Raw genomic sequence first — 24,706 nt, forward strand, 5'->3', positions numbered from 1 at the left:
AAGTTGAACATCTCCCATGGCCTGCACAGTCACCAGATCTAAATATTATTGAGCCACTTTGGGGTGTTTTGGAGGAGCGAGTCAGGAAACGTTTTCCTCCACCAGTATCACGTAGTGACCTGGCCACTATCCTGCAAGAAGAATGGCTTAAAATCCCTCTGACCACTGTGCAGGACTTGTATATGCCGCAAAAGGAGGCCCTACACCATACTAATAAATTATTGTGGTCTAAAACCAGGTGTTTCAGTTTCATTGTCCAATCCCTGTATATATATATATATATATATATATATATATATATATATATACATACATAATATATATATATATATATATATATATATATATTTATACGGTATGTATATATATATATATATATATATATATATATATATATATATATATATATATATATGTCTTAATTTAGCTGATAAAAATCTATCTATATTCAAACAATTATCATATCTTATTTGAAAAACTATTAACAGGTCATTGTACATGGTGATGTTGAGTTTTTGGTATTCTTTGTTTTATTTTTTTTTCTCTGCTTCAACAAAAATTATTTAAACGAAATAGTCAACAGCAGACTCCCACAGAGCATGAGGACCTGCACAGAAGATGATTCAGTTATTGGGATCTGGTGTGAGCAGAAAAATACAAATATCAGAAAATACAACTGTCAGGACGGCAGCATTTATGTGATTCCATCCAACAACTAGTTTGTCTGTCATTGCCTTTCAGTTTTTGTCTAATCAGTTTAACAAATACAAAAACGTTCCCCTTTAATTTTAGTTTAGATGCAGTCAGATGTAGTGTCACATCTAAGACCAACCAGTTTGCATTTATTTTCTTCATTATATTCATGTTAATCTTCTATTGAGGCATAGAGTAAAGGCTTCATTCACACTTTCAGTTTCTAGATGATAGTCAGACTGTTTCGATGGCAGAACTGTACTGTCTGCTGTCAAACTGTCAAAACATATTCCTTTTTAATTTTATTGTGTTGTTTGATTCATCATAAACATAATTAGCACCCTATTAAAACAATAACAGATGTTGTGGTTTGTGATTTTGTGTTTCCTAAGATTCTGTAAATTAGCGATTCAAAGAAAAAAAAAGGTTTCATCTTGATTTAAACAGTTTTTTTATAGGTTTTCTAGTGATAATCCACTATTACTGAAACACCACACTCTGCCAGCAAAATACCAGCTTAAATTTGCACAACTAAACACAAAAAGTATCATATTTATGAATCCACATAGAGATATGTACTGTAGCTGTATCCTTTTTGAAAATAAAACCCAAAAAAACAACAACATGGGAAGTTTACAACAATGGGATGGTAAAATACTGTAGAAGCCATTTTTGACTGGTTGGACTGTCATTATGCAAATTCAACATTCACATTTAAGGACTTTATCTCATGCTGTCAGTCACAGAGGAACATAAACTGTGATTGGATCATCTTTTACACCAACATGTTCTCTGTGGCTCTGTTGCTGCTACTGGCTGCTGGATCCTGTGAGTTTCACTGAGACACATTATGATTACGCCACATTCTTACTGACATTACACTTTAAAGTAATGTGATTTTGTCACCAACAGGTGTGAAGTGTGAGCAGCTGACACAACCAGCCTTTATGTCTGTGCAGCCAGGTCAGACTCTGACCATCAGCTGTCAGGTCTCTTATTCTGTCAGTAGTTATCACAACCACTGGATCAGACAACCTGCAGGAAAAGCAATGGAATGGATGGGTGTTATCTGGAGTGGTGGAAGCAATGCATATGCCAGCAGTGTTCAAGGACGTATAGAAATCACCAGAGACAGCAGTAAGAACATTGTGTATCTAACACTGTCCGCCATGAAACCAGAGGAGTCTGCTGTGTATTACTGTGCCAGAGAGAGACACAGTGATCAATGGCTGTACAAAAACTCTTTACAGAGCAGAAGTGACTTTAGCACACATACAAATGCAAAGCATCCTGTTAAAGCAATAAATAATGTTGTGGTTTGTGATTTCCTGTCTTTTAGCTTCTTTCAACAGGTGGTTCAAGAGAAGAAATATTTGTATTTATTATATTCTTGCAGATGTGTAATTTAATCGGTAAATTTGATATGGGCACAAATTCATGAAATGTTTTGACAAGAAGTTTTTTTGCAAGGCATTGCCGTGGTCTTAGTATCATACCTTTAACACCCAATATATGAGTCTGTTAGAGGCATTAAATTATGAAATGTGATGGTAAAAATCACATTTTGCTTTTCAGGTGATTTCCTGCAGATGTTTGCTGGTCTTGTATTCCTGGAACTGTGATTGAGACCAAATAAAGACAGTTTTTAAATAAACAGCTAAATGGCATTTTAATTAGCATACTTGGTGAGATTTCACATCTATTCTCTAAAGGAAAAAACATAATTTAAAACTTAACATGAAATGAGGTTATGAAGTTGGCATATCAAAATAATAAATGATGATTAATTGTACATATATACATACATATGTTTCAAGGAAAACTTACCCTGAACAGTGGCCCAGTTACTCCTGTTTTGATCTTGAACTTAAAAAAATACATTTCATTTTTGTCCAGCTTGCATAAGGGAAATACCAAAAATAAACCACATAAACAATAACTCTGGAATCCAAAAAAAACAACAACAAATCATTATTTATTTCCATTGCATTATGACAAGGTTCATGCCAAAAATAAATAAAATATTCTGTGAAGATCTGCATGATGTTTTAAAGAACTGAAAATGCATACAGTCAGCTGAAATAAACTCATTGCACACCTGAAAATATTCTTTGCAGAAATACATGTCATGTATAATGTAATGTGAGATTGGTTGTTTTTCACTTCGAAGAGGAGGGACTGATGCAAAGAAATTCCTTCTATCTTTACATGTTTATAAGAGAGTTTATCACTCGCAGTAAATCAGTGATAAACACACTCTAGACTGAGCAGAGACAAAAGGCTTCTACAATGACCCGACCTGAGGTTGTCATTGCTTTTTTCATTCTTTCAGCTAACTGGGCTGGTAAGAACTTCAAGTGAGAAATGCAGAATTATTGAGTTCAATTCATAATGATCTGTGTGTCTGCAGGTACTGGTGGTCAAACACTGACTAAGTCTGAACCAGTGGTTAAACGTCCTGGAAAATCCCACAGACTGACACGCACATATTTAGGGTTTAGTGGGAGTCCAAATTTCACTGGTGCTGCTACTCACTCAATAGTAGCTGGTTTGCTTTTCATTCCATTTACTCTCCCCTGATTCAGTTTCGTACTTTTCTTCTTTCGCCTCATATTTAACTTTCTCCTGACAGATATAAGAGGACAGGAGTAAGGGAAATGAGGCGACATTATAGAAATATGACAAACAGGTAGTGTCTTGCAAAGAAAAACATTCATGTGAAATCACACATTGGTGATTAAAGCTGATGCATCACTTGGTTTAGTGCAGTTTAACCTTGTATTTCATGATGTCATACGATTTTGAGACAGACATTAAACATTAGGAAGAATCCCAGTTAACTGAGTTGATGAACAGCACCAAACAGGACTGACTAACCCTAACCACCCCCCTTTTTTTCCCTTACAAACAATTAAAATTTTAAAACAAAATATGAAAAAGGAATATAAAGTGGGTATTAGAATCAAAGTCATATTTACATAATAGGATACATTATATTACATCACATATGGTTTGAATACAGAAAGTATAAAAATAGATAATATTAATATTAAATTAAATAAACATTAAGAATACAATATGTGTGGTATAGGAGCAGATCTGTTAGACCAACATTGTCACATTGAAGGTTTGATCACATACAGATCTGCCCACCTCCTACCTCCTAGTATATAAATGCAACAGTATGGAGTTGATTTCACAGGATGTCTAGTTCATCAGTCAACATGTTTTGTGCTGCTCTGTTCCTGCTCCTTGCAGCTGCTGGTGAGTTTAAAAAAAATATCTCAGTCAGTAATTTATGTTTTAAACATCTTTCATAGTTTCTGACAAAACATGTTCTTCTATCAGGTGTGAAGTGTGAACAGTTGACACAACCAGCTTCTGTGACTGTGCAGCCAGGTCAGACTCTGACCATCAGCTGTCAGGTCTCTTATTCCATTAGCAGCTACTACACAGCTTGGATCAGACAGCCTGCAGGAAAAGGACTGGAGTGGATTGGAAGCGCAGCTAGAGGATCTACAACATACTACAAAGATTCTCTCAGAAACAAATTTAGCCTTTCTACAGATTCTTCCAGCAACACACTGACTCTGAATGGACAGAATATGCAGCCTGAAGACGCTGCTACATATTACTGTGCAAGAGACCCACAGTGACAAAACCAAACAACATAGCTGTACAAAAACTCATCTGAGCTTTAACACATGTATTATTACTTATTAACCAGAGGCGGCGCTCTTAGACCATTGATAAGATAGCTGTTAAAGGTTTCATGATTATTTTAACCAAATGTCTCAACAAACATTTCATAATATTATGGCAAGATTGTAAAAAATAAATATTTCTAACGATTATTTACAAATGAATTTGTTCTGTCCGAAAAGGTTTAATATTTTAATTACACAGCACGGATGTTAATGTTGTTTTGTCTCCTGTCAAATCCAAAGTGGGAAGTCTCTGCCTTGTTCTCAGATAAGATCATGTAATCAGAGGAGTCGTATTGTGTTTATTTAATACATCACAGCCAATTAATACATGTTGCTGCATCTTTCTTATTGTCTCATGTCAGTAACATCTTTCTGTGTAGCAGCAAGAAATCAGAGCGTACTTCTATAGAAAAATACATGTGATGGATGGATGTGCTATGGTGACACTGGTTAATGTATATTTTTCTTTGGTACAGAGACATGTTAATAATAAAAAAAATAGGTTGTACAAGTGCATTAAAATAGTAAAACTAAAATAGTCCTATGATGATAATCCATGTTTTAGATTTTTTTTTTTATCATGTTTTGTTGTTTTTTTTAAGGGAATTTGAAATACAAATTCTATTGTGTTTCTTATGTGGAATTCAAAGGGAAGAATAGGGAGAATATAATAACTTAGTAACAAAACAAAAAAAAAATCTCAGTACATTTGAATGTATTTTTTTCCATATAACATCAGAGAAAAAATATATAACTTTTAGAATTCCATGTAGAGAAATAACCTTAAGCTGTAACCTGTATGAAAAACCATAAAGCCTCCTGATGTGCTGTTAAGAGTGTGGTAGCTACTCATGATTGGCTGGTCTGTCATCAGGCAAATTAAATCTCATGGCTTTTAGACTTGATATCATGCTGCCAGTCACAGAGAAGCTCTCATTGAATCATCTTCAGCACCAACATGCTCTCTGTAGCTCTGCTGCTGTTGGATCCTGTGAGTCTCACACACTGACACACTCACATTGTGATGATATATCACACTTATTGATATTACACTGTAATTCATTTGATTATGTTATCAACAGGTGTGAAGTGTCAGCAGCTGACACAACCAGCCTCTACATCAGTGCAGTCAGGTCAGACTCTGACCATCAGCTGTCAGGTCTCTTATTCTGTCACCAGCTATGGGACACACTGGATCAGACAACCTGCAGGAAAAGCACCAGAATGGATGGGTGTTATTTGGAGTGGTGGAAGCAATGCATATGCCACCAGTGTTCAAGGACGCATAGAAATCACAAGAGACACCAGTAAAAACATTGTGTATCTGAGACTGTCCGCCATGAAACTAGAGGAGTCTGCTGTGTATTACTGTGCTATTAACTCACAGTGATCAATGTGAGCACAGAGGCTGTACAAAAACTCCTCACAGAGCAGAGGAGAGGGGTGACATTAACTCACATATGTGGTTGTTGGTGATTTCCTGCTTTTTCCAACATTCCGCCAACAGTTTATTTTTTAATTTTTAATTTTTTTACCAGAGAACATGTATAAACAGGAAATGTTTAGGCACTATGTTTATCAATTTTAAATAATGTGATTAAATTAAGCTCCAGCAAACTGGTACCGGTATGAAAAAAGCCACGGCCATTTTTAAAGTTCTATAAAACTAGGTAAAACGCTTCCAATTTTTTTTTTTTTTAAATCCATCACAAGAGGAGGCTTTAATGTTAACAAAACAATTCCCCAAATGAGTTTTGGACAAATACTGTTAGTTTTACAGCAACTTAAACACACGTGATGACAAATTAAAGGTCCCTCAGACATGTCTGACTGTGAACAAAACCGTACACAACACACCATTTATTCTTTTGCAGAACCCCCACATGTCTCATATCATAACAAACTAGAGACACTCACCTTTCTAACAAGGCATAATTCGTCTTTCTAGCACTGTCTCCAGTTATATAATTTGGGTGCGTAACTCGTCCATAACTCATGCAATTTGTCCCTGCTGTCATAATTGTTGTTTTGGCTGGACCAAAAGGCAGACAAGCACGGAGAAAAGCAGACAGGGTTCGAAACTCCTTTAATTTAAAGAGAGTCCACTTACATGCAGGCGAGGTACTGGATGACAGGATAAATCCTGATTACAAGGCATCTTCAAACTAGAACTTAACAGGATCCGGAGCAAGAACGAAATCCAAAGAGACATAACGACACCGTGTGGAATAAAGGACGAAGGCAAACTTAAATACAGACAAAGGTGGACAAGAAACAATAGGGCAGGTAATCAGAGGAACAGGGAACAGGTGACACAAGGAGGCTGGGAGGCAGAGGGAGCAGGTGAACCCAATAAAACCAAAGCATGAGGAAAGGGACTAAAGACAAGACAGTAAGCAGACCTAAATGAAACTATAAACCAAGATAAAAATAAAGCATAAGAATCAGGGATAAACATGAACTGAAGGAAACTAAGAAACTGAAAGGAACACAACAACCTAAGCACTTAGAAAAACAGAAACCATAAAGAAACCCAGAGTACAAAAGTAAAGAATCCTAAGTAAACAATAACTAAAGCTAACCTATAAAAGGAGAGGGTGGAAAACAAAGATGAACTAGAGGAACAAAGCTAAGAAGAACTGGAGAATAAAGGGAACTTAAACTGAGTAATAACGAGACGGGGGAAAACAAATGACGAGAGGAGTAACATAAAGGATACTACTAAATGAGAGTGTAAGGGAACCAGAGAATTAAGATAAATAATAATAATAATCATAAGGAAACCATTCTAAGAAAATAAACAGGAAAGCAACGCCAAGGGAAATAGGAGAGCAAACTGGGGGGCAGAATATAACCCAAAACAGAAACAACCACTAACATGAATACAAAACACAAGTAAGAACATCTAACTAAAAGGTAAGCAAAAACACAAAACCACAAACAGAGTCCAAAACATCACATCCTGACACCTGCCCAATCTGCAGCTAGCTTGCGCACTCTGTTTGCTCCCAGTGTTTTGTTATTTCTGAATAATCGGTCACTCATAATGGCACAGAAGAGGATATTCACTGGTTTGGACGTTTTGGACGACATTTAGTGGACCAGTCACATGAAGATGGAATATTCTTCAGACAGACAGATGCTTTGAGAAGAAAACAAAATGTTCAAAATACAACATAGAAAGAAATATGTATAAAACAAGTCTCAAAGTTCCCCCTTATATAGCTTCCTTTCCAGTACTGTCCTAGCTCTGCTTAAGTATTTTCAGAACTTGCCTAATAACTCTCACATCTCATTTCCTCCATCTGTCTCCCTGCCATTAGTTTATTTGTCTTCATTATCTGAAGTTAAGTCAATACAGTAATCCTATCGATATAAAAATGCTATGGAAATGGTTTGATTTCCCTCATGATGCATAATGAAATTGCTCGTGCGTGTGCAATTTCATTATCCTGTTGTTGACTGAGACATAGTTAAAGTTCCAGCTTTGCAGTTCTTTGCGATATTCACATTGTATCAGTAATTTTCTATTGATAATAATACATTCATTTGGAATATGTTGTCCAGCCCAACATATATTTGTTTTCCTTTGAAGAGGGTGAGATGATTAATCACATCTTTAAATGTCATTTACAGAGTTTAAGGGCTTAAGTAAATCAAACATGCTGTTGACTGAACAAAGATAGATGTCTTCTACAGTGCTTTGACATGAGGTTGTGATTGGTTCCTGTCAAGGCTGGTAAATAACATGCTGACTAAAAACAACGAAATTCTTAGAGATCAGTAACCAACATATGCCTTTTTTTCTGCAGGTACTGATGGTTAAACATTGATTAAGATGAAGATCTCGAGAATTCACAGACTGACTTGTACAAATAAAGGGACTGATCAACATTACTGGAATGGTTTGCTCAGACAGGCATGTTGGCATGTAATATATTTAAGTTTGTGTATTTATTAATTAACCAAACAACTTTTCTATCAATACCAGCCCAATATGGCAGTGGTATTAGAACAATAGCTGAAAGAGTGATTCGAGCAATGGCATTGTCAAAACACCAAGCTGCACACATATGGAATAAATTCACAAGAACGTCTCTCCAAAATTTAGGAAATTATTAACAAAACAATTCAACTCCAAGGGAAAGCATTTCAGTCAGGATACTCTTTACCTTGGCCAAAAACAATTAATCTAAACACCAAGCAAAATAAAGGAATAAGGAAAACTAATGAACTATATACAATATAAGGGAAAGGGTACCAATAAAAATGATCCAATGATATCACATTTCAGTATGGATATTTATGTTTAAGAACCATGGTTTATTTTGGAGGAATTTGGAAATGAGTTTTAAAGCAAATTCGGGAACAACTGGTGTGTGTTCAAACAAAAAGTCACAATACAAAATCAGAAGGGTAAGTAAACATTATTTTAATAAAATAATATTTTAAAGAATGTTTAGCCAAATTAGAAATCAATGATATTTTGGACACTTGATCTCATTGTTATTTTAGCTTGCCATTTAAAGGGCGTTGGGTTGTATGGCGAAGGCAATGAACAAGAAAACTGGTCTCGGTAGCAGCTGAGAGGTACGCTACCCGGACCGGCATAGATGGATGATACCGTGCGATGCTGCGGTTCCTTTGCTGTCTCCTCTCAGGAAGTCAGGGGGAAAGCCGCTTCACTCAAAGTGATCAGAGATACCGTCTCTTCTGGGGGAACCTCTGGCTCAGATTCATTCTCTGCAGAAGCTCTGAAAGAAAGGTTTAAGACAGCTTGTCATAATTGCCCCGTGATTTGCTAGGATGCACATAGAGCAGAACATAACTTAACATTTCGTTGTTCTCCCACCAACACATACACTAACATCGGATCGTAATCAACTCTACATACAAGGATTCTTGAAGGTAGAGTCTTAGTCGGCAGCGGGTTTCGAAGATATTCAGGTGGTGGCAACCTGCCTCCCTGAGGTGATTAGCTGTACTGTTAAAGCAGAAAGAGACGTGGCTGGGAGAATGTTGTTAGTGGCTCCATGACATCACTGTGATTCTAGCTTTGACTCCTCCTTCCTGTACTAAAAATGGGTTAATGTGGTGCATTTAGGGATTCAGAATTTTTAGCAGTTTCTGTGCGTGTACAGTTCAGTCCATATTTCGACCCATGGCTGGGGCACAACAGGCATTACTATCACAGGGCAACATAAAAATTATAGCTTTAAGGAACTACTTATGGAACCATAGTTGTCTCAACATTTTCAATTATTAAAAGCCTGTGATTTGGATCAATTAGAGATTTTGTAGAAATATATATGAGAGCTGCATGGTGGTGCAGTTGGTAGCACTGTTGCCTTGCAGCAAGAAGGTCCTGGGTTCAATTCCCGGCTGGGTGTCTTTCTGCATGGAGTTTGCATGTTCTCCCTGTGCATGTGTGGGTTCTCACTGGGTACTCTGGCTTCCTCCCACAGTCCAAAGACATGCCTGTTAGGTTAATTGGTAACTCTAAATTGCCATTAGGTGTATGAATGAGTGTGTGCATGGTTGTTTGTGTGTTGCCCTGCAATGGACTGGTGACCTGTCCAGGGTGTACCCTGCCTCTCGCCCATAGACTGCTCTCCAGCAGTCTATGGGCGAGAGGCAGGGTACACCCTGGAGCACCAGCTCCCCCGTGACCCACTATGGAATAAGTGGTAGAAAATGACTGACTGATTATATATGAGAGCATAACATTAATTTAAAACTATATTACAGAGACATACAGCGTTTAGATTAATGTTGAAAGTGTTATAGTACACAAGGAGTGGCACTGAGAGAGACATAATTGACCCAAACACATAAAGTACTTCTGCTATAAAAACAAGCATAACCATGTGTTTCCTGTGAAACTACTCTATTTACACTGTAAACCAAATTGGTAATATATTCACAAAACACAGAAGTTCCAGTAAAACTTCACAATCACCTGAAGTTGGCAGAATATGCTGTGAGATTGGATTACAGTATGCAGACTAATACACCAGAACAGAAGCATCACCAGGTCATGTTAATGTTGGTGAACTCCTGTTTAATAGTTCCTGAATAAATGAAACATTGGCACAAAGGACAAACAACCAATAAAACACAGAATCATACAAAAGGGCAATTTTGGGTCATGCTTTTGCACTGTGGGAGGATGCAGGAGAAACCAGCAGAGAACCCACAGGGAAAACATGTAAACTCAGTTCAGAAAGAACCAAGGGCCTTCTTGCTGGACTGAAGCAGTCATAACCACCGCACCACCGTGCAGCCCAATTTATGTCTTTCTTTAAATGAACAGCATCCAGCAAAACATTTGATTTAAAAGTTGCACATCAGTGAAAGTATAAAGAGACACACATTGCATGTTTCCTTCAATAAAATAAAACAAAAAAATAATAGTCGATAAAAATGATGAACAATTTTTATTTTAAAAGGTCGGGCATTTTACTGTCTTTGCTCAACTTGAGTAAAAAAAAAAACATCTCAGCAGGACATTCAAGGACTGCTGGTTTGTTTCTAGATGTTTTGTGCCACGTTCCCTTTTAAAACTGTAGGGGGGGGTCTATGCAAAATGTTTCTCCTTTATAAACACACCATCAATTACTCTCATTTTATCCAAGGGAGAAACACTCTGACAGCTGCACAAAGATAACTCTGAACAACATTGTTCATTATGAATTCAAAAGACATGTTAATTTCCTGGAGTTTAGTTTTTGGTTTTGCTATTCATGGTAAAGTATAAATTGTAATGCTACACAGAAAGACTATTATTGTACATGTTAAACAGAATGAGTGTCATCTTTCTGTTTCTTACAGGTGTTTGGAGTGAGATTAAACTACAACAGCCCCCTTCTGAGGTGAAAAGACCAGGAGAAACTGTGAGGATTTCATGTGTTACATCAGGTTACACTATGACAGATTATGGCATGAACTGGATAAGACAGAAACCTGGGAAAGGTCTGGAATGGATTGGCTGGATAAACACAGCCACCACTGTTGCTACTTATGCCAGCTCTTTTCAGAGCCGTTTTAGCTTCACTCAAGATGTTTCCAGCAGCACTCAGTTCATGGAGATCACCAGTCTCACCACAGAGGACTCTGCTGTTTACTTCTGTGCTCGAGAAACACAGTGACTGAAGATAAGGGAGCAGCTGTGCAAAATCTCTCTCGACTGTGGACCTCCAGGTGACAATCTAGCTCACATACACCCACTCAACACAGAAACACACTGTTCAAGATGCTTTCCAAAGTTGCTTGGTAAGTAGAATGTGACGAATGTGACAACCTGCAGTGAAAGACTAGAAAAAACACTGCTTGCAAGCAGAGTGCAATGATTTATTCAACAGCAAGTGTTACATTTCCTCAGATTCCTCAAGTGCACTTATTTTTCATAATCAAACTGAGAATCAGAATAACAAACTATCAGCGGCAACTATAAGCAGATTATAAATACATTCCTAGAACTTCATATTACCCAATAACTAATTACATAAAAAATGGGGGCTTTTCATTTATATTTATACATAAATCTTTATAAATGTGGGTAATCCAAGACAGCACAGAGATGCATATGAATTTCCAGCAGTTTTATTTTAATCCATCACCCCTTGCGAAGACTGAATTAGAAGAACCACTGTATTTATTTTATTAAAATTACTAAGCAAAACAAACTTTTTACTATCATACCCCATTATGTTTTTTATTTATTTATTCTGAGTTACATTCCCAGTTTTGCTTCATGTTGTCACATTTGGTTTTTATATTATTGTTTCTTTAAAAATCTGGGCAGGTGTCTTATATAATGCTGAGGTTCTGTTGGACCAACGTGCAGAACAATGCTCAGGAATGGCAGGGTTACTTGCAGAGCTTTATTTAATAATAATAATAATAGTAAGGTAAAAAACGTACAGACGGGGTAACTGACATGGAAAAGACAGAAGCCAGGAGGACCTAGTGGAGAATAATGAAACCAGAGACTATAAATAATTGGGTAGGGTGGAGAATGGACCAATGAACAATGGCAGTTAATCAGGGGAAAATCAAGAGCAGCTAGTGGGAGAGAGAGAGAAGGAAATACACTAATTAATACTGATGAGCAGGGAGTCCAGGAAAGTAACAAAAACATCTAATGGAAGAGAAATGGAGTTTTGATCTGGAAATCTGGAAGACTCTCCTCCACCACCGGCTCCGTACTATGACTCCATCATGCGTCTCCCCTCCAACCAATCAGTGTCCAGTGTGCATTCCTCCTCAGCCAATCACCCTTCAAGGCTTCGCTTTTAAGGACCTCCAACCATGGATCTCCCTGCTCTCCCGCCGAGCTTCGACCCTCCACCACCCCATCGTCACCGTCTGGCTTCCTAGCTCCTTCCAGCTCTCTTATTATCGGTACCTCCACTCCATCACCAGTATCCGATCCTGGTGGGGAAGACATCTCCAATCCTAATCCTAAATCATTCATTCAAGATCATGTCATTCATAGCATTCATGTCTTCCTCCGGGGTCCGAGCGCCAAAAAAATAAACCTCTGCTATTTAACTTCTCTAATCGGCATCTTTGTGTTTTTATTGTGAGTCTACAGTGAGTTTACAGGATTGAAATAAGTCAACAATAAGACTATCTAAAGAACATAAACAGGGAGGAACCAGATCTACACGGAAATACGAACTAAAACATCTAAACACAGGAATCCAAGAAAAAAATCTAAACAACATGAATGAACTGAAATAACAGCAACTGAGAACAGGGCAGTGCAGAAAAAAGGAGACAGAACTCAAACTCATAACATAGGTAGATTATGACAGCAGGAGCCTCGTCAATTTGGGTTTATTTCATTAGGAGCCAGACCACTTAATTACTGGGCAACAAATTTTCACAGTGACTTTAATTGTGTGTGTACAAAACTACTTCATCCATTTGCCACTTCCTCTGAACACATTCTGCTATCTGATCTTGATTATTTAATCATTTCTTGAAATATAAATGTAGCGTTTAGAAAAACACAAACAGTAATGTTAGACAGGGCATTCAAATCATGGACTCAATTCCTGACCCTTTGAGAGATAGATAGCCATCTGGATTAGGTTAAATCTTAATCAGATAAAGATAACAAACAATTGCTTGCGAGATGAAGATTTTAGTTGAAGCCCTGACCCCACAACTTAAACGTGTTACATTATTTCCTCACATACTACAGCTCATGAACTGTGACTACAACTGTTAACACAACACATACTCACTTTGGAGGACATATCCTGCCATAATTAAGAATATATACAGAAATAAATAAAAGACTCAAAAATAATACTTACTGGGCCAAAAAGAAGATTTAAATAAAAATTAGTTCACCATTAAATGCAACAAAATGATAAAAAGAATAGATTTATTGCATTATTGATCAGTTAATCAGATATAAATATGTGTATTTCTGCTTTAACCCATTATTTTTATTTAAACCACTAATTTCAAATCAAATTTGTTTTCTTGAACTCTATATTTTTCCTTTGTATATTTAACACAAGTGGATTTCTTGCTGTTTTATTTTTTGTACACGTTTTATTTCTTTCATATTTATTATCACTCAAAATTTATTTAAAAAAAGTTTTTTTCCTTAAAAATATATAATTTTATTTTTTTATATTTTATTTTTAATTGTTTTACTGTCCTTTTATTTCTTAACCACTGATATACAGGGGTTGGACAATGAAACTGAAACATCTCGTTTTAGACCACAATAATTTATTAGTATGGTGTAGGGCCTCCTTTTGCGGCCAATACAGCGTCAATTCATCTTGGAATGACATATACAAGTCCTGCACAGTGGTCAGAGGGATTTTAAGCCATTCTTCTTGCAGGATAGTGGCCAGGTCACTACATGATACTGGTGGAGGAAAACGTTTCCTGACTCGCTCCTCCAAAACACCCCAAAGTGGCTCAATAATATTTAGATCTGGTGACTGTGCAGGCCATGGGAGATGTTCAACTTCACTTTCATGTTCATCAAACCAATCTTTCACCAGTCTTGCTGTGTGTATTGGTGCATTGTCATCCTGATACACGGCACCGCCTTCAGGATACAATGTTTGTACCATTGGATGCACATGGTCCTCAAGAATGGTTCGGTAGTCCATGGCAGTGACGCGCCCATCTAGCACAAGTATTGGGCCAAGGGAGTGCCACGATATGGCAGCCCAAACCATCACTGATCCACCCCCATGCTTCACTCTGGGCATGCAACAGTCTGGGTGGTACGCTTTTTTGGGGCTTCTCCACACCGTAACTCTCCCAGATGTGGGGAAAACAGTAAAGGTGGACTCATCAGAGAACAATACATGTTTCACATTGTCCATAGCCCAAGATTTGCGCTCCTTGCACCATTGAAACCGACGTTTGGCATTGGCATGAGTGACCAAAGGTTTGGCTATAGCAGCCCGGCCGTGTATATTGACCCTGTGGAGCTCCCGACGGACAGTTCTGGTGGAAACAGGAGAGTTGAGGTGCACATTTAATTCTGCCGTGATTTGAGCAGCCGTGGTTTTATGTTTTTTGGATACAATCCGGGTTAGCACCCGAAGATCCCTTTCAGACAGCTTCCTCTTGCGTCCACAGTTAATCCTGTTGGATGTGGTTCGTCCTTCTTGGTGGTATGCTGACATTACCCTGGATACCGTGGCTCTTGATACATCACAAAGACTTGCTGTCTTGGTCACAGATGCGCCAGCAAGACGTGCACCAACAATTTGTCTTCTTTTGAACTCTGGTATGTCACCCATAATGTTGTGTGCATTTCAATATTTTGAGAAAAACTGTGTTCTTACCCTGCTAATTGAACCTTCACACTCTGCTCTTACTGGTGCAATGTGCAATCAATGAAGACTGGCTACCAGGCTGGTCCAATTTAGCCATGAAACTTCCCACACTAAAATGACAGGTGTTTCAGTTTCATTGTCCAACCCCTGTATTTTCCCCTCTAATACCCCTGTTGTATTTTTTTTCACAACGGATTTCCCTGAGCCCATTTATTTCGATCTTTCTTTTTTACATTACTCTGTCTCTGTATTTTCTTTTCCTCCTCAAAGATGAGCAAGAAATAAATATGAACTGGGCGGGACTGAGACGGAGAGGGCGATCTTTGGACCAGCGTCACCCCCTCAGCCTCTTTCCTATTGACTGAGGTCTGTCCACACTAACATGAATAGTCAGCAAAATAAGTTAAAAAAAAAAAATTCATACAGAAAAAAAAAGCATTAAAAAACTGACCTGTTCTCTTTTTTAAGCACTGAATTAAAGAGACATTTATGTTCAGATTTGGAGAATCGTAAGGCTTTCTTTACACAGACATGCTTATTTAGTCATTACTATAGTCTGGATCTGACAACCTGCAGTGAACGGACTGGAAAAGCACAGCAGCTCAAGCTCCAAATAAAAATATATGTTTCACATTTCCAGACACCTCTCAAAAATAGTGAATCCAAAGGAGCAGAATCATCATCGTCATATTTTGACAGAATATAAATTATTTTAATGTCACGAAATTATTTCCACATTCATTTTTACAAAATGTGGGTAGCTTTCATTCTGAATGTATACATAAAATAATTTTAAATTTGCAGAAACGGAGACAACAATGTAATGCAATTGATTTGGCAGAAGTCTGCATCAAACATCAGCCTTTGGTTAGAGAAATTCAGAATCTCATTTGCTCCTGTTTAGCTGCTTCAAAGTCATGCAGTGCTTTAGTAGATCAGGTTCTCAGTGCATTAAAAGGAGCTGAGCAGCAGCAAATACTTTTTTTTTTCATCCTAAACATTATTTATTGCATCTTAGCAATTAGTCGCATAACCATTTCCCTTAACACATTTACATTGGTCTTTATGTAATTGGTGTGGGGAGGAGCCAATGCAAATATCTTTATTTATCTTAGTAGAAACCAAACCACCAGAGAGATGTGCAACAACTTTTCACAATGACGTTAGTTGTGTGTATTTCTCTTCTGCTGTTAACAGTTTCTGGTAAATATCAAACTTTTGCACTCTTCTGTTAACGGGTTTTCTGTTTGGGTTATTTCTCATCACACAATTTTTCTTCCAGGTGTTTTCAGTCAGACTCTGACTGAATCTGAAGCAGTGGTAAAAAGACATGGAGAATCTCACACTCTGACCTGTACATATGCAGGAATATCAGATGACAAAGCTTATATCAGCTGGATCAGACAGGCTGAAGGACAAGGACTGGAGTGGGTTGCCCACATTTCTGCTCCCAGTGGAAGCAATAAATATTATTCCACATCTGTCCAGAATCGCTTCACCATCTCCAGAGACAACGATAAAGATCAAGTGTATCTGCACATGAGCAGCTTGAGGACTGAAGACTCTGCAGTTTATTATTGTGCTCGAGAGCCACAGTGATACAGGAAGCATTAGAGCTGTACATAAACTAGCAGCTGCAACTGTGACAGTCTGTTAGAAAATGAGAAAATGACTTTACTGTTTATTATTGTTTTTCATCTGATTTTAAGAACCTCTGAATTTGAAGTATTCTATGTTTTCACAAAACCTGGTGGTTTTGAGACTTACTCTGGTTTTTAGATAATATAAAATCAGCTTTCATTTGATCAAAAAACCAAGTTAATGTGCTTATGAAATATTTTGGTTTGTTGCGCTAAAAATCAGGTTCACAAAACCTTGTGTTTTCAGATGCAAAAAGGGTTAGGGTTGGATGAATATTCACACAAAAAAAAAGGAAAACAAAACTTCAGTTACAAATGCTTACTAAAATGGCCTACTGATAACTGCTGCTTCATACTTTTAGGTTGGCTGAAAAAAAAAATCTTATCTGAATTAAATTTTAAAGCAACTACTTCAACCATTTAAACCAGGATACGATGAGGGTTCATACGATGCTTCATGTGAATTATTGTGAATTATTATTTTGTCTTAACGTTAATTTGCTCCTAATCCCAAAAAACATTTAACATTCACACAGACAAGATGAATAATGAAGGATTTTTTGTCACAATTTTAGAAAAAAAAATCAACATACTGATGTTCTTATTGAATGTGCCTAATTGTTTCACTGCTGCTCTTCTTAAACAATTTTTAAATATGCTGCAATAGACTTGTCTATTTCTCACCATGAACTAGTTTCATTTGAGTTAATCGAACGTCAGCCTAACTGACGGCTCATTATAATAACTCAGGCACATTTGTGCTTATTTTATAACACCAAAAATGTAACATACAATTTATCTCTCCTGTAACAGAAGTATCCACATCATAGATAATCAAAATACCATAAATGGTCTTGTCTCCCATTCAAGCTTTCCAACTTCCCTGATACCTTTACTTTCATTTGACCTGATTTGAATAAAAATTATCAGCATTTACTTGGTGGCACAGAGAAATAAACATAAACCAAACAATAAACTGGGTTTTATTTTCTTAATACATTTACTATTTGTTGACATTTTTTAAAGTAATAAAAACGATCTATTTAGAAAAAAATTTATCTTTGATGTTTATTGGAATTTCAAATAAGAAATGCAAATCCAACAACAACTTTATATCTGTTTCTATAGTTTGGCTCTAACTTTCCCTCTGATGGTAGTTTAGGTTTTTGTAGTAGGGTTTGTCGCTGGACTGGGAGGGACTGGGAGGGCACATACATGTACACCAATCCAATATCTGACATTGGTACATAAGGTAGGAACCCTGTTTACACATTTTAATAAAGTAATGAATATTTCAAATCAGTTATTCTCCTTGTTAAAGTCATACAGTGTATAAATGTATAAGAACCAATTAAATCCTGTAAAGACTCACAATAAAAACACAAAGATGCCGATTAGAGAAGTTAAATTGCAGATGTTTATTTCTTTGGCGTTTGGACCCCTGTTATTACAAAAATAGCTCCTTAAATCCACTAAACACTTTAATTCAGGATCAGTGGTCTTAAAATGCTGATTGTTCACAGCCTGTAATGTGGTGCTGGTGTACTGAGACAGAAAAAGAGAGTCTCTTTTTAAGCACTTAATGGGCTCACTGTACCCCTGACAAATGTTCATATATGGGTGTTTAATCTACTATGCAGGAAACTGCAAACAAAATGTGCATGAACACCTATAAATATTTAATCTTAAAATGATTTAACAGAGCTTTTCACAAAAAATAAACAAAAGAACAAAAATATCTAATATTTTCATTTTTTTATTATTGTGTAAAAAAGTTAGATTTTATTTTCAAATTGAAACTGAGTATTATAAGAGCCACTCCCTCATTAGTGGTATCCTGATGCAAATGTGTGGTCTTTGCAGGGTACAAACTGGTCTTACAATTCGTAGAGCAGCAGAAATCTTGTGGCTTCAGTAAGATGAACATGTTCATTCTTCTTCTGCTTGCTCTCTCTCTGCCTTGTGAGTTATTCCACATACTTACTTGCCAAACAGAATTTTCCTATTAGTCTGTAAAGCTAAACAACCCAAATCATTTCCTCATTTTTAACAGTGCAATCATTTCTGCTTCTGTAATCTGATCAGGTTGTACAGGCCAGAGTATGGAGTCCATTCCTTCCAGTCCAGTGGTGAAAAAGCCTGGAGAGACTCTGAGTCTCTCCTGCAGAGGAGCTGGGTTCTCGTTTGGGTCCTACACCATGCACTGGATCAGACAACCTGTGGGAAAGTCACTGGACTGGATGGGACATGTTTATTACGATGCAAGTGGAACCGACTATTCGAGTGCTTTACAAAGTCGGATAGAAATCACCAGAGATAACAGTAACAGCATAGTGTATCTGAGTCTGTCTGGCTTAAGGCCAGATGATTCTGCTGTGTATTACTGTGCCAGACAAGCACAGTGTTCAAAGTGCATGGAGAGGCTGAACAAAAACCCTTCAAAGAATATTTGTTCTGTCACCAGGTGATGGCAGTGTTGACAGCAGGATGACTGAGTAGTGTATTATGTGCATACTTAAAAGCAACAGAAAATGTATGTTGTAACTTACATTTCAAGGGTCGGTGTTTTAAATTCAATTCAATTCAATTCAGTTTATTTATATAGCGCCAATTCACAACACGTCGTCTCAAGTCGCTTCACAAAAGTCAGGTACATACATTCCAATAAATCCTAATCATTGAACAGTGCAGTTAGATTCAGTTATTTATTCAAATTGGATAAAAAGTTTTTCTGTCAAAGGAAACCCAGCAGATTGCATCCAGTCAGTGACTTCCAGCATTCACTCCTCCTGGATGAGCATGTAGAGACAGTGGACAGTCACTGGCGTTGACCTTGCAGCAATCCCTCATACTGAGCATGCATGTAGCGACAGTGGAGAGGAAAAACTCCCTTTTAACAGGAAGAAACCTCCAGCAGAACCAGGCTCAGTGTGAGCGGCCATCTGCCACAACTGACTGGGGGTTTGAGAGAACAGAGCAGAGACACAAAGAGAACACAGAAGCACTGATCCAGGAGTACTTTCTATTGGAAGGAAAAGTAAATGTTAATGGATGTAGCTCCTTTAATCGTTTCACCTAGAAAGAAAGAACAGATAAACTCTGAGCCAGTTTTCAAGGTTAGAGTCTGAAAGGGAGCACATATAATTAGTTACAGTAAAGCTCAGTCAATTGCCATGTCTAGGAGAGAGAAAGGGTTAAACACTGAAAGACAGGGCTATGTGGATCATTGGTAGAGGGTGAGCATTAAGTTGTTGCAAGCAGAAGCTCGGACGATGCCCCTCTCCAGAAAGGTGTCACAGGTAGACACAGTCAGGCCAGGTGTAGCTTTTAGGAAAAGAAAAGAGAGAACAAAGTTAAAAGCTGAAATAACAGCAAATAATGCAAAATTGGAGAGTAGTGTGAGAATGTAGCGAAGAAGGTGAAAGTGGTCATTATGTCCTCCAGCAGCCTAAGCCTATAGCAGCATAACTACAGAGATACCTCCCTGATAACCTAAGCCACTCTAACTATAAGCTTTATCAAAAAGGAAAGTTTTAAGCCTAGCCTTAAAAGTAGACAGGGTGTCTGCCTCACGGACTAAAACTGGGAGCTGGTTCCAGAGGAGAGGAGCCTGATAACTAAAGGATCTGCCTCCCATTCTACTTCTAGAGACTCTAGGAACCACCAGTAAACCTGCAGTCTGAGAACGAAGTGCTCTGTTAGGAACATATGGACCAATCAGATCTCTGATGTATGATGGAGCTAGATCATTAAGGGCTTTATATGTGAGGAGGAGAATTTTAAATTATATTCTGGATTTAACAGGGAGCCAATGAAGGGAAGCTAAAGTAGGAGAAATATGATCTCTCTTTTTAATTTTCATCAGAACTCTTGCTGCGGCATTTTGAATCAGCTGAAGGCTTTAACTGCATTTTGTGGACATCCTGATAGTAAAGAATTACAATAGTCCAACCTTGAAGTAACAAATGCATGGACTAGTTTTTCAGTGTCACTCCTGGATAGGATATTTCTAATTTTGTCAATGTTCCGGAGATGAAAGAAGGAAATCCTAGAAACCTGTTTAATATGGGATTTAAATGTCATGTCCTGGTCAAAAATGCCACCAAGGTTTTTTACTTTATTATCGGAGGTCAATTTAATGCCGTCCAGGTTAAGTGATTGACTAAGAAGAATTTATTTTTATCTTCCTATAGTTGTTTCATGTTGCAGATGTACCCAAATGAGCACAGTGACGTTTATAGGTTCTGTAACAGGACCGTATCGATGTATACATAATTCACAGACGGTATGGGACGTGAAACTTGTTTTCTGTTTCTCATTAACACACTATGTACATTCATACTATAATTTTCTTTACTGTTGCTTAATATTGTATTCATGATAAGCTTATAAGTCTATAGTTTATCTCTATTTTTTTGTTTTGTATTTGCATGGATTCCGGCTTTTTGGAAACTAAAGTCTTTTCTCTTTAGTCTGACAAAAAGGTCCTGTGTTAAACAACAAAAATGATCATCTATTCAGAGCCCTATCTGTGTTTAGTAGTTTAAGTCGAAGGTCATCATACATTGTCAAGATCAGCTTAATCTTTTTTTTGTTTGCCTGAAGAAGATAATCTGGTTTTAATGTAGCATGTATCACTTTTAAATAAAGACATATAGGCACTGTATAGGTTGTATTTCAAGAAAACCAGCTAAATAGCTTTTAATTTACATAAAAAGGATTTCGGAATATATTTATTATCTAAAAAACTACTAGCAAATTCAGTTAATGTAGATCCCAAAGTAAAAACTCAATAAATAAAAAAATAAAAAAATAAAACTTCTTTGTCCCAACTGTACAATTAGGAGGAGCCATGTAGTGCAGGATATCATCCACAACTATATATTTGACTTCAGGTGGACTGACTGAGTACATCAGAAACATTTTATCAGAATGGACTACAGGACAGGGCTGCTGCTTTTAACAATCTGCTGCGCAGGTGAAATATTCAGCCTTTATCAAAATGTATTTGTTGAATTTCTTCTTTGTGTCTATTTAATACAGACCTTTAAGTTTTTATTGTTCTTAAACACTTGTTTCCTACTTGCAGGTGTTAATAATCAGACCTTGACAGAATCTGAACCAGCCGTTAAAAGACCTGGAGACTCACACAAACTGACCTGTACAGGATCTGGATTCTCATTCAGCAGCTTCTTGATGAGTTGGGTCAGACAGGCTCCAGGGAAAGGACTGGAGTGGGTTTCAACTATTGATGTTACAAGCAAATATTACTCTCAGTTAGTTCAAGGGAGGTTTACCATCTCCAGAGACAATAACAAACAGCAGGTTTACCTGCAGATGAGCAGCCTAAAGACTGAAGACTCCGCTGTTTATTATTGCGCTCGACAACCACAGTGACTAAAGTCAGTTCAGCAGCTGTACAAAATCCCATGACGTAAAGCAGTTATGGAAAAAAAACTTGTGAGAAGTATTTCTTGCAATGTGTAATACATTCAATTGTTTGATAAATTTGTACCTGCAAATATTTTATTTAGTAATTGCTTAATTTTAGTTTTAAAGAAAATAAAAATATATTCCATATGTATATAACGCACAAAAATGTGTAACATGTATAGCTTATATCAATCAGTATATTAAAAAGATTATTTTTTTCATTACAAGAAGTAGAAAGAATGTTGTGAGTTTGACACAATAACAGATAAATTAGTTTTCTTTGTACAGGTTGTTTCTACGTGGAGAAATGTAGCATGAAGAAAAATCGTTTACTGTTAGACATGTTATTAATATTTTACAGTAAAGCTCTTTATGTATAAGCAAATTATTTTATCAAAGTCAAGGATATAACTTTTTAACTCATTAACAATAATAATATTTATAATAATTCCAGTTTTTCCGAAATTGTCACTTTTGTGTTCATTATGTTGCCAGAAATGAGATTCGTGGCTGGTGTGCTTTGCAACTGTTTTACCTCACAAGAAGTGCTAGTTCGTTGATTGCTCTGCTGCTACTTAAAACATAGCATCATTTCTACCATAGACTTGGAGAGTGCTTAATTCCAGCTGCCTTTGCAGTAGGACAGCTGTGACCTCACTGTTTTCATCACTCATGATGTCCTCTATGGCCTTGCTTCTGCTCCGACAGCTTTCAGAAAATGCTAGCTACAATTGTGGAAGGACTACCAAATGTAGCAAACGACCTTGGTGATGTCATCGTCTGGGTCTGCAGTCAAACTGACCATGATGGTGCATTGAGAGCTGGGCTGCAACATTTAAAAGACCATGGATGTCTACATTAGCTTGGACTCACAGTGACAGCAGTGGGAATTCAGCCCAATGAGGATCGCATCTCTGCTGTTCTTCACGTTAAGCTGCAATCATTCCTGAGTATTCCTTGTATAAAAGGTTTATACCCAACTTTCCTACTGCTGTGGAACCTTTATGTGCCTGCATACGCCAAGAGGCTGAGTTCAACTGGTCTGAAAAAGCGGGGCGTAGTTTTGAGAAGATAAAACTGCTTGAAAGTCCAGCTCTTGCACTTTTTGATCCTGACCTTCCCACTACTGTGTCCACTGATGTTTCTGTTTATTATTGGTGCTGTGCTATACCAAATTAATCAAATGGCACAGAACTCACTGTTGCATTTGCATCCAGAACTTTGAGTCCTGCTTAACGCAAATATTCGACAGTCGAGAAAGAGGCTGAAATGGTGAACCTATCTGTGGGAAATGTCAAAGTTAGACACACTGATAAACTCAGAGAAGGTAAACATTGACGATACAAGCGAGTTAAAGTTATCTTTGGCTGGCCAGGGAGAGACAGTCCATTCTCTCAGAGGAGCTGCCCTGTGTCACAGCCTTTTATTAAAGAAAGGAAAAAACAAAACACTCATGTTACAGCATCGTGGGTGTGGCTACACACAGTTTCACAAATACAAGTCCTTCTGAATAAAACTGGTTCTGTCCAGATACTGATACAGTCCACATGTCCACATCTGGCATTCAAGGACACAAAGATTGGCTGGGGTGCGAACAGCCTTCTTCCCAGAAGTCCCACGCACACAGCTTCCTGCTCAGTCTGTATACCAACCACACAAATGCAACTCTAAGGCAAGATGACAATTCTGTTAATAGTTCATAAAAGTACCTCAAAGATAAATATGAGAAGTATTCAAACCACTTCTATTAAGGTTTACCAAACTAAATAAATGAAAATGACTTTTAATGATAAATCATCAAGGATAAAGAACCTTTTTAAACTAAGCAATGATAATTTATGTACAAATTTTCCAACAGACTGGAGATTTACTCTCTTCACAGAGCACCTAGCTCTGACAAATCCCCTGACTTCTAAAGGTTCTGACCGTGCTGGCATGTGTGTTGCACAGTGGCTGCTGTGTTTCACTTATGTTACTTATTTGCCAGGTTCATATAAAAGCACTGCTGACTGCCTCTCTCTTCCATTGCCCACTTCACCTGATCATGCTGTGAATGTTGAATCTGAGTTTGTTGCAATACTGTCTGCCAGCCAGCTGCCTGCTGTTTCTCTTGATGATTTTGTTGCTGCTTCTGCTTCCTGTCCTGAATGCTGTGCATACAGATTGCATAAGGATTGCCTCCCTCTTCTGCAATCCTTGAGCCCTGTTCTTTGCAGATATCCCAAACTTCAAAATAAGCTGTCTGTGCAAGGTGAATCTATTTTTCGAGGCTTTCAAGTCATTGCTCCAGCCTCACTCCGTCATGCCCTGGTTGTTCTCGACAATGATGTCATAATGGAGAACCAGGTGATTCTAGTGTGAGTAACAATTATGGAGGCAGGATCAGAATTAAACAAGTTTATTGAAAAGC

At 37.5% G+C, this 24,706-nt stretch overlaps 1 gene segment (V, D, J or C); it reads left to right on the top strand.

The window, feature by feature from the left end:
* The first annotated feature begins 3,911 nt into the window (after window positions 1-3,911).
* On the top strand, window positions 3,912-4,383 carry LOC124862943. The segment is given in 2 exon segments: window positions 3,912-3,957; window positions 4,042-4,383. Coding segments are annotated over 2 exon segments (348 nt in total).
* The last annotated feature ends 20,323 nt before the right edge of the window (window positions 4,384-24,706 follow it).

Source organism: Girardinichthys multiradiatus, chromosome X (assembly GCF_021462225.1).
Source record: "Girardinichthys multiradiatus isolate DD_20200921_A chromosome X, DD_fGirMul_XY1, whole genome shotgun sequence".
Classification (NCBI taxonomy): domain Eukaryota; kingdom Metazoa; phylum Chordata; class Actinopteri; order Cyprinodontiformes; family Goodeidae; genus Girardinichthys; species Girardinichthys multiradiatus.